The 11242-nt window shown below is 38.4% G+C and overlaps 1 protein-coding gene and 1 long non-coding RNA gene across 2 annotated transcripts in view; both read left to right on the forward strand.

The window, feature by feature from the left end:
• The window catches only part of SHC3 (SHC adaptor protein 3), a 112361-nt gene that overhangs the window by 37032 nt on the left and 64087 nt on the right, over positions 1–11242 (forward strand). The window contains exon 2 of the mRNA XM_019517315.1: positions 4081–4151. Coding sequence (XP_019372860.1) covers positions 4081–4151 — 71 coding nt within the window. The remainder of the gene's footprint in view (positions 1–4080; positions 4152–11242) is intronic.
• LOC109297522 lies at positions 7463–10616 on the forward strand. The gene is made up of 2 exons (XR_002097339.1): positions 7463–8133; positions 10065–10616. It is a non-coding gene; the product is annotated as an uncharacterized LOC109297522 (long non-coding RNA).

Raw genomic sequence — 11242 nt, forward strand, 5'->3', positions numbered from 1 at the left:
GTACTGGGCGCTGCACTTCAAAAGGATTGTGGCCAGCCTGGAGAGGGTTCAGAGGAAGGCACCCGCTTGGTGAGAGGGCAGCAGGATAGGCCCTATGAGGACAGACTGAGGGACCAGAACCTGTTCAGCCTCAGCAAGAGGAGGCTGAGGGTGGACCTGGTGGCTGCCTACAAACTCATCAGGAGAGATCAACAGCAAATAGGTAGAGCCCTTTTCTCCCCAGCACCACCTGGGGTGACGAGTAACAATGGTAATAAGCTGATGGAGAATAGGTTCAGGTTAGAGATCAGAAGGTAATATTTTACAGTTAGGGTGGCCAAAATCTGGAACCAACTTCCCAGGGAAGTGGTCCTCGCCCCTACCTTGGGCAAATTCAAGAGGAGGTTGGATGATCACCTGTCTGGGGTCTTGTGAACCCAGCATTCATTCCTGCCTGTGGCAGGGCGTCAGGCTAGATGATCTGTTCAGGTCCCTCCTGACCCTAGCTACTATGAAACTATGAAACCCACAGTATAACAACTATTGCATAGAACGTGTATAAAATGAGGGATAATTTTTGGAAGATAAAAAAATCAGTTCCATTAAATTTATGTACATTTTTATCATTACTATTTGTTTAGTGGATGTGTATATACATGTCACTCATAAACTTACCTCTCTGAGTTTGGCTCTAAATAATTCCATGCAATTTTCAATATAGTACAACTTCTTAATTACAGCAAATTAATGATCTCATGCTGAATGTAGCTACAAGAAGGAAGTAGTGGAATTAAAGAATGTATCACTACCAAGTTATTAATATGGCTAATAGAAACCAAGTACTTCAATACCAAATACACTGTGGGCATGTCTACACGTGCATTTAAGCATGCCTAAATTTAATGCACATTAACTTAATGTGCATTAAGCAAATTTAGGCAGGTGTCTACATGTGCAGGCCTTAAAGCACATTAGTGCTGTGTGTGGACTGACTTGGGACAGCATTAATGCACTTTAACACATCTACATGTTCATTGACACACTTTAATTATTTACACCTAAATTTGATACTGGCATTTGCAATTATCAAATTTAGGCACCAATAGCCTAAATTCACCATTTTAATGTGCATTACGGGCATGCATGTGCAGATGTGTGCCCTTAATTGTACATTAGCTTAGGCTAAGGAGTATTAAAGTGTCACATGTAGATGTGCCCTGTATCACCTAGCTGTCTTTAAAAAAATTACATACTATCACATGAAAAAAAAATCCAAAATGAAATAAATATAAGAGCAAATGAATCATCAAACCATCACTGAGGTAAGACTATTAAGCACAGACAACATGACAAAGATCTTTCACAGGTGTCTGTTGGCATAACTTCAGCCGATTCTGTTGAGTCAGTGGATGCTTTGGCCTCATTGAAACAGCCTACCTTAGAGGTGGCTAAATATAGATTTAGCAACTTAATATTTTGCACTGAAGTCTGAAAATTTTGCAGTAAGTTCCTGACTGTTCATGCCATATTTGTGCATGCAAAATGTAGTTCAATCTGTACACACATGCAGCTGGTCTCCCAAATATATTTTAACTTACAGTATGAAAATTTGGCCCCCGATGCAATAATCACTGTACATGGGATTTTCTGCATTATGATTTTACGAACTCTTCAAAATCCCAGAAGTGAGGTGCAGGGGAATTTCAAAGGAATAGAAAATAGATTTTAAAACAAACCTAACCCAGAGACTAGTTTCTTATGGTGCACATGAGCAAATTAACTAAAAGTAGTTAGTTACTTTCTCATTTTATTTTACTCAGAGCTTCAGTGATTCCAATAACATTTGATAGGGATAAACAATATACTGTAATAAATTATGCTGGACTTACAAAAACAACCCATAAAAATAGTTTGCTATTTATTTTATCAGGCTTTTCAGCAACAAAATAATTTTTTAATTAAAATCTCATAAATTCAGTATAATTTTTTTCCCTGATGAGACTTCTGGACAGCTACCAATCCATAATGCAAAAATGCGGGCTTGAATCTTCACTCTGTTGCAGCAGCAGTTTGAGATCAGCATAGTTCTTTTGTCTTCATTGGAGTTACATTGATGTAAGAAACAGTGAAGTAATGGGCCCTTTGTCTATAACTCTCCCTCTTTATCTATGTGCTTCATGGGGCCTGACTGTCAAAAGATCTGGTGAGTAATTGTACATGTAGTGTGCACACACAATTACTGCAGATTGTACATGACAAATGTTTGTACCTGCAAATAGTGAACTGTGGCCTCAGCAGACTGGAGACTGGTCCCATAGTGTCCTTTTTTGGGAAATGACTTTGCAATTGGGAAATTTCCTCTCATTCTTCCCTTGTGTAGAAGGAATTTCCACTTGTGAGGTCCTGCCAGAGGTAACAGCCAGCTCCTATATTTACCAGTCTTTCACTCCTGATGGAGCAAAGGGTGCTTTGAGAGATGTGATAGACTGGGGTTCTGCTATACCTACTCTTCCCCTTGTGCATGAATTTGAACCAACAGAGAAATAGAGAACTAGGGCATTTATGTCTAACTGGGTACTTACATTTACCAAGAAACACATAATATAGGTTATAGTAAGGTGTAAATATCTTCATGTGCAATTACACGGTTGTTTGGCTTTTTGAAAAATCAGTCTCTCTCTCTCTCTCTCTCTCTCTATATATATATATATATTTCTATCAAAGTAATTGCTAGGAATGATCATTTCTTAGCACATTTTTAATATGATCTTTTTTCAGTAACAGTATTAAATAGAAGTATTTACTTGTAACAGTAAGACAGATTGCATTCAGACATCCAAGTGCTAGACTTTGCCTGACCAAAGTATTTCTAATTTTGCAAGATTATCTTTAGAATAATGGATGATGATGGTCCACATGTCCTCTCTGGGATTTTCTTTACTGAAGTAACAACCAGCTGATTAAAGGATCATGTTGCTTTTTATGTCTTCTAAAAAACTATTTTTTAAAGAACCATATCTAAGAAGTTGTAGGGTTGGTGTGTTGTAGCCATGATGGTCCAGGAAATATTCTTTTTGGTAGTATCTATCTTTTAAGGGTCCAACTTCATAGTTGGAAGAGATGTAAGACTTGCTTTCAGACCCACAGGCACGCTACTTTCCTAGACCTGAAGAATGTCACTTTGGCTGCTTACAGATGTAAAAAAACCAAAACAGTGCTTTACTTTAAACTTTGTGTGCTCCTGCGCCAAGCCCAAGCACATGCCCAGAAAAGGCATTGTTTTATTTGAACCCCGCTTGCCCAATGTCTATATAGATCAGGCACCTTAGTGGGGCTTTTTGGCACTTTTATCGAATAGCTGATTGAACCAGTTTTAGATAAAAGTGCCAAAAAGCTCCACTGAAGCACCTGATCAATACAGATGCTGTGGAGCCAGGTTGAAATAACTCTCTGCTTCTTCTGGTAAAGTGCATTTTTGGGTTTTTTTTTTTAAACATCTGTTCCTGAAAGCTTGGCTAACATCTGTCCCAAATATAGTTGGTCCAATAAAATATCATCAAAAACACTTTGCCTCACATAGGTACTTAAGAGTCCAGGGAAAGGCATATGTGCAAATAACTATTTCTATCTATCCAATCATCCATACAATATGTGAATAGACATGCGGTTGCATGCAGCTGTGTACCTGACTTTTGAAAGATCTGGCCCATAATATATAGATCAGTATATTATAATGTGAAGTTAGATGTGATTATGTATTGGCATATTTTGGCACAACTACCTTTTTGTGTTTTGTCCTTTGAATATATACAAACTTGAAAAAGGTATTATTAATGTGAATGAAATACTCAAAAGAACAGGACTACATTATGAATTATGTATTACAATGACTAGATATGTACCAGAATGTTAACTGAAATGTAGTGGATATGGAATAATACTTTGACCTAGAATATAGTAATGAAAATCCAGGTTACAAGCAAGAAAAAACAGATGTAAAACAAAGACTGTACAATAATGTTTATTGATTAATTGTATTTCTTCCTAGAACTCAACAGTGCTTATAATACATATGCTACAACTGTTTCTTTCTCCCTACAGTACTTGGGGTGCATAGAGGTCTTACGCTCAATGAGATCTCTTGACTTCAATACTAGAACACAGATTACAAGGTAAGACTTTCTGCCAATAAATGTACATAGTTAACTCTTTGGATTGTATCCAAATAGCCAAGCTTATAACTGAAGAAGAAAAAATATATAATGTAATGTTCAGATATTTGACCCAGTGGTATTTTGCATTTATGAGTGAATGTCTTAGATCTTCCAAGGAACCCAGCCAGAACAGGTATCAGATTCATACCATTCTCTTTTAAAAGATAAGTATATTCATAATGAGAATCTTTTTAACTGACTTATCATCTGTTTTTTTACCATCATAAAAATGGTTTTAGTTCTAACCCAGGCGGCACATTTTGATTTACCTTTTGGAAGCATAAATGATATTAGTTTATAATAGTTCAGAATGGCTTATTATAATTAAGCACGCCAGGTTTCTTTATGTGAATATTAACCAAACCTTGCTTTAATTTTTGTCACTGTTTTTTTCTGTACATTTTTTGCTTGCATTCTTCTTTATTAACAAGTTTTAAGACCCGACTCTGGCATTAATACTGAGCCATACTTGCTGATCTAAAGCAACATCATTGACACCTAGGGAATGTTATGTCTATTTTGCTTTCTGAATTTGTGGATGCTTTTGGCTTTAATTGTGAAAATGTACTTCTGGTTTTTTTCATTGAAGTAAGGCATATTTAACAACATGCTGGGCATTTTCTTGTGCCATTGACCATATGTGGAACACAGAAAATGTCATCAAGGAACAAAATACTGACTTATTTTCCTGTTTTGATTGCCATTTGCGATTATAGTTTTCTGATATTTAAAAAAAAAATGATGCTACATATGCAAATGCCTCATTGTGATCTCTTAGAGCCTAATCCAAAGCCAGCCAAAGTCATGAGAGCCTTTGGATGAACTTTAAAGCAGTCACTAAATTCTGAACTTTCATTTTGCTCATTCCACTCATCCTCAAAATACCTAATGGCTTGGATTAATGTCCATACAGGAGCCTACAACAACCTGTGCCTCATCTGGTCATTTAGTTTCTCACATACAAGCCTATTTCTTATTAAGGAATCATATTTCCCAAAATACAGATATCTGAGCTTCAGTCTTCATGGTCACTCACTGGCATTTGTATAGGAATGTTGACATATACATATGCATAGAACCAGAAACGATCAAGATCAGATCCATGTTATAGAAGGGAATCATGTAATTCCCTTCAGCAAATTATCATGCCCTGACTGCTTTACTCTGCCTTTAGTTACAAATCAAACACCAAACCTCCAATAACCTGTATTTACTCTAATTGTAGTACTTCTATGTTTTAGTCATAATGGGCACATCTACACATGCACATTTACTGCACAGTAACCTAAATTACTGTGCAATATGGATGCGCATATACATGTGCATGCCCATACTGCACAGTAACTATGGTGACTTAAGCTGATTTGTGCATAAATTTGATACCTGCATCATGCAGGTATCAAATTTATGCCCGATTAGTTACTGCACAGTAACACTGTGTGTGTGTGGATTGACTTGGGACTAACTTTAGTCCCAAATCAGACCATGCGCAGCATTAATACACCTTAATGCCTGCACGTGTAGATGCCACCTATTTGTGCTGCAGTAAATTTAATGTGATGTAAATGCACATGTAGACACATCCAATCTGTATAAAATCCTCTCTACCTTTCCCTTCATAATTTACTAAACATTATATGTGCTGTCGTGTTATGCCTGCCAAGTCAGGAATTGTCATTTTTGTGTGTGTTTTTTTTGCTACTTTTCTCTGTACCCTACAGAGCTGCGAAAAATTTCAAAATTCAAAAGCCTCAAAAATTGATAGCTGAATGTGTTACCCAATGATGGCATATTTAAAATAACATGATTTGGGGGTTGGGAGGGAGAGAAAAGTTTTGGATAATACCATATATTTGATCATCTATATTGTTTAGTGGAAGAAAAACAGACTTCTAATTCACTTGATGTTTCTGTTCATCTTTAGGGTCAAAAAGTAGCCTTGTCAAAAGTAGACTCACAGAGCTGAGTCAGGAGGCTCTGGCTCTGCTGTGGACTTTCTTGCATCACCTTGGACAAGCCACGCCATCTCTTTGAATCTCATAGGGTTGTGAGACTAATTAAATTAATAATTATAAACTGCACTTAAATCCTTTGATAGAAAGTACTATAGAAATGAAAACTATTAATAATATGACTAAGATTTTCAAAGCTGTCTAATGCAATTAGATACTGGAATTTCATTAGAAAGCATGGGAACTAGGTGGGAATTAGATATCCTAGATCACTTAAAATATCATCTTTATTATTAATCAGATAGTTAGACAGCTAGGTCCAGGTACAAGTAGGAACAAAACACACATGTAAAATTCTGACAGTGATTATAGGACCTGGCGTGAAACCCCAGGTTAAAGACGATTCATTTAGGGCAGTGGTCTTCAACCTGGGGGTCCATAGACTATGTCTGAGGGGTCCACAAGAGATGACTATGATCAATCAAAAGTATGTGAATACTCACACCTACAATTCAAAGGAGTCTGCACCTTGATTCAAAATTCTTTAGCGGTCCACAAATGAAAAAAAGGTTGAAAACCACTGATTTACGGGGATTTCTTCTCTTGTTGGGGTTCCCTGTAGAATACTTCTGCTATTTCACATTACTTTATTTGGTGCGTTATGTTCTGACCCTTAAATTGTTCCCTCCACAATTTTTACACATGTAACTATTAATTTTTTAATAACAAATTAACTTTTCCTGTTAAGTGAAGTCAGTGAATGGGTGAATCCCTTCACCATGCTGTTAGTAGGGTACTGAGAGCCATAGTGCTACCCAGAAAAATTCTGTTCCTGGATGTGGCTTAGAGAGAAATGAGTGGGTAATTATGAGTGTTTTTTCCTTCATCACTGTGGAATTCGAAGCTCTCAGCTTTTACTTGAGCAAGAGAACTAGAGCAGTATTGGTCACTTGTACTCTCCTTTTTCTTTCACAATGTTCATGTGAATCTTTGAACTGATAAATGGATATTCAAGCAAAAGTGTCAGCAAGTGTGAATCATAGTAAAATAAAAGGCAGTTGACTTCATAAAGTGCATCAATAACAATCCAAGGGAATTCTTGGCACCCATGAAGTATGTTAATTTGCCTGAGATAAACAGAAAAAAATCAGTTTCAACCAAGAAGAGGAGCAGGCTAGATAACTGAACTAAAAGCAGCTGGCAGCTGGTCCTGAATACACCATGGCACTCTCCACCATCACCACTAAAAGGGGCCTTTAAAGTTTTGTGGCCAGCCTATTTGTGTCAAACATTTTTATTTAAAAAAATCAGGTAAAAATATTTTTGCAACACATGGAGTGTTTACAGTTCATCTAATACATCAATGTCCACATCTGTATGCTCATCATTTAGTCTCTTTATATTATGAGTCTCAGCTACTGTTGCATGCTTGAGTGTATTATACATTAAACAGAATTATAATTATGTTGCATGCAGTTTGTCCTACTATAGGTATCTGAAGTACAAGGCTTGCATGCTCAGTGTTGTTGTTATCTAATTGAACTCAATTTCTTTAATGCATGCAACAGCTGAAAATCATACCTCACCATGCTGAGTGAAACATTGTGTTGCATGTTCTGTTAATAGTATGTAGATCACAGGATTGAAATAACATGTATTAGTGATGGGCCTGAATCCAATCCCCTGATACTAATCCCCTCCCTGAACTTCCTGGGGCTGAACAATTTGAAACTAGATCCTGACTGAAACTTTTTAGATGGAGCCTACCTTTACAAGGAACTAAATCAAAAGTTTAAGTGTGCACTTTTTCTCCCATGTTTCAGAACTGGCCTCAGGTCCACCATTAATTTATGTGGATGCTCACTAGATGCAGTATTTCTTTAAACTGTATTTATCTTCTTTGCAGAAACTCATTATCAACAAGGATCCCCAAGAGAAAGCCATTGGAAGAGAAGAATGGTTCCATTATAGCTTATGAAGAAAGTTAGGTAACATATGCTACGCAACACATCCTATACATGTTCCCAATCTTGTCTCCTCTTCCTCACCCCTTTTGCTTGGAAAGTGCCATAGAGAGTCACCAGTAGTTTCTGTACCACAGCTTTTGAAATTGGGATAGTGGTATAGAGGATTTGAATAGACCGATTGGAAATTCTGCACAGCTTGCCAAGGACCCCTTGCCTGCTCTTGTATAAGAAGCTTCTCTTCCTTTCATAGCTGTGCAGTTGCTGATCTATGAGGAATGCCAGGACTGCTCACTGCTGCTTTCCTCTCAAGGGAGGACAGCAAACCATAGATAGGGCTATACTCATAATCTGTAACAACAGACTAGGGCAGACAATTTGCTCTGCTTATGTGTACTCCTCATGGGCAGTGCAGCTCTTGACTACTCACTACTCAGGTTTCCAGTTAAAAGGCCACATTTGGGGCAATAATGCTCTTTAAGTATTTTGTGAACCTCCAATTGAAGTCTGAAGATTCCTATTAGTATAAAGTGCTGTAGTAATTTATTGTTCATGAGCTTCACAACCAGAAATGTGCTCAGTATGGAAATAGTGCCCACTACTAATATGTACCAGTAATCATGTATAGTATTTGGGTATTTAGTGATTTACAGTACTAGATACATGTACTCAATAAAGTAGAAGATACTGATGAGGAATGATTTTCATCTCCCCACATACATCCAGAAAGCAACATGAAAATATTACAAGAAAAAGATTATATATGCTTTATATATTCAGCATCTACTTTTTAATGGATTTTTAATAGCGATATGTTAATTAGTACGTGGGTTAATTTAACTAAAATATGGCAGCTCTATATTAATGAGAAAAAATGGCCAATCCATTCCTCACGCTTTTATTCTATTCTCTGTGAGGGGAACAAAGGCATGGCTAAGGATATGTCGACATTATTTTCATGATGCCCTTGAGGGGCAAACTGTAGGCAGCTTTTGGCCCAAATCCAGAAGGGCCTTGAATTCTTGTATCTGGACCTGCAGGGGGACAAAACACTGCTCTTGACCCAGGTGTAAACTGGTACTTGGTCATTCAGAATGGGGAAGCAAAGGCAGCCATACAGAGGGCTAACCACTTCACTTCCTTGCATGCTGAAATTGTCATGGCTAAACCATGATGACCTCAGAAATGTGATGGTGAAGCCAGTCTGGGAGTATCCTATGCTGGGGCAGTGTCTCAGCCATGCCTAAGACAGAGGTTTCAAGAGCAGCAATACCACTGCCCTTACTATTGGGTCATTTGATATGTATCTAGCTATGAGTTAGATACACTAGCTATGAGCAGGGATCTACTTAACTTGCAGCAAGACAAAACCAGTTTTGTGGCTTTGTCCTAACATGAAGAGCCCATTTTGCAGGCATTTTGTGATGGCCCTGCCCTTCAGTGGTCATTAGCGGAGGCCCCGCCCCTCATCACTGATTGGTGGAGAGGCCCCAGGGGAGAGAAGGGACAAGGGGGAAGCTGCCAACTTGACTGCTGGCTGCCCTTAGTCTTACCCTACCCCTCAGTGCTGATTGGTGGAGAGGCCCCAGTGAGGAGGAAGTGAAGAGGCAGCCACCATCTTGTCTGCTGCTCCCTTTGTGCTGACCTGCCAGCTGGTACCTTCCCTTCCCAAGAGGGCTGCAAGGCCCACCTGGTAGGTGAAGACTTAATAACTTTTTTTAAAGGGTTTTTTGTGGATTTTGTGGTTTCCGTGAAACCGCAATTTAGATAGGTCCCTAGCTATAAGTTAGATACACTACCTAAGACAGCTATCAGTTAGATGCATAGTTAAGTGTATCTAATCATTAGCAAGGTGGTATTTTTTCTCTGTATAGTATGCAGTCATAATCATGTATAAAGGCTATAAACAGTGTCAAGGACAGAGTGGGCAATTAGTTTTTGGTTTACTTTTTCAGATCCATCACATTTAAAGAAGCTTGTTTGCAAGAAACAATGCGTGAAGCTGAAAGGAAGAGAAAGAGGAATGGCTTTCTCTCTCACCATATAAGTTTACTACAACCTGGCTACCAGACCTGTTATTGCAGGCTTATTCTACAAACCCTCCCTTCTTCATGCTTTCCGTGACCTGTGCAGGCAGGCTAGTTTACATTCTTCTGGTTCAACTCCACTGTAAGCATTGCCTACCATGCCATTTTTCTGAGTCGGCTCACCTCCATGTGACTGCCTCCAGGGGCTCACTCTGCCAGTCATATCCCTAGGACCATTCCCACCTGCCCAACACTACTTCTTTTCACCAGCCTTTGAGCATTGTGTTCTCTACTCTCCATTCTGTTTTCATGAGCTACTTTTTTAACCCCCAGCCTTACCAGGCCAATTTACTTTGCCCCTCAGCCTTTAAAGTGTCACTACATGTAGTATGTACGAGCTAGCCTTTTTGGCTTCTTAACTGCTTGTGTTGTAAATGAACAAACACTATTCTGAGTATTAAATGTATTTGTGAAAACTTACTTTTGGTCTCTGTGGGATTTTTTTCAGAATTAAGCTGTTTTTAATTTTAATACAGACCTTGTTTCTCTGCAGCAGGTGTTAGCAAGTGGTAGTAGATTTGTTTATTAAGACGATTGGCAAAGAGAATTGTTCTAAAATATATAGGGACTGCCTGCTGCAGTTATCCAGAAATGTACAATTCCTTTCACTAAGAAAATTAATTGAATTGTTGGGGCAGTACTATAGTATACACATGTTTTATGCAATCTCAAGAGTAAATTGGATGCTTATCTTGCTGGGATCCTATGACCCCAGATGACTTCCTGCCCTTTGGGTGGGGGGCTGTACTCGACGATCTTCTGAGGTCCCTTCCAGCCCTGGTGTCTATGAAATCTATGAAAATCTTTTCTAACCTGTGAAGTCCCATGGCATAGGGGTTAGGATGGGAAAGATATACTTAGAAGTGTGGGGAAATGTGAATAAGAAGTTAAGTTTTTGGGTGGGCAATTTAACAGACAAATAACTATACCTCTGCCTTGGGAACATCTTGTTTGAGAGGAAGAACTTCCGTTGGACTTTAGTAGGTGGATTAGGCCAGCAATCCTACTGGTGAAATTTGGAATACATGAAATGACTTGCACGATTG

The sequence above is a fragment of the Gavialis gangeticus genome, unplaced genomic scaffold (genome assembly GCF_001723915.1).
Source record: "Gavialis gangeticus isolate Ggan-Ray unplaced genomic scaffold, GavGan_comp1, whole genome shotgun sequence".
In the NCBI taxonomy this organism is placed as follows: Eukaryota; Metazoa; Chordata; order Crocodylia; family Gavialidae; genus Gavialis; species Gavialis gangeticus.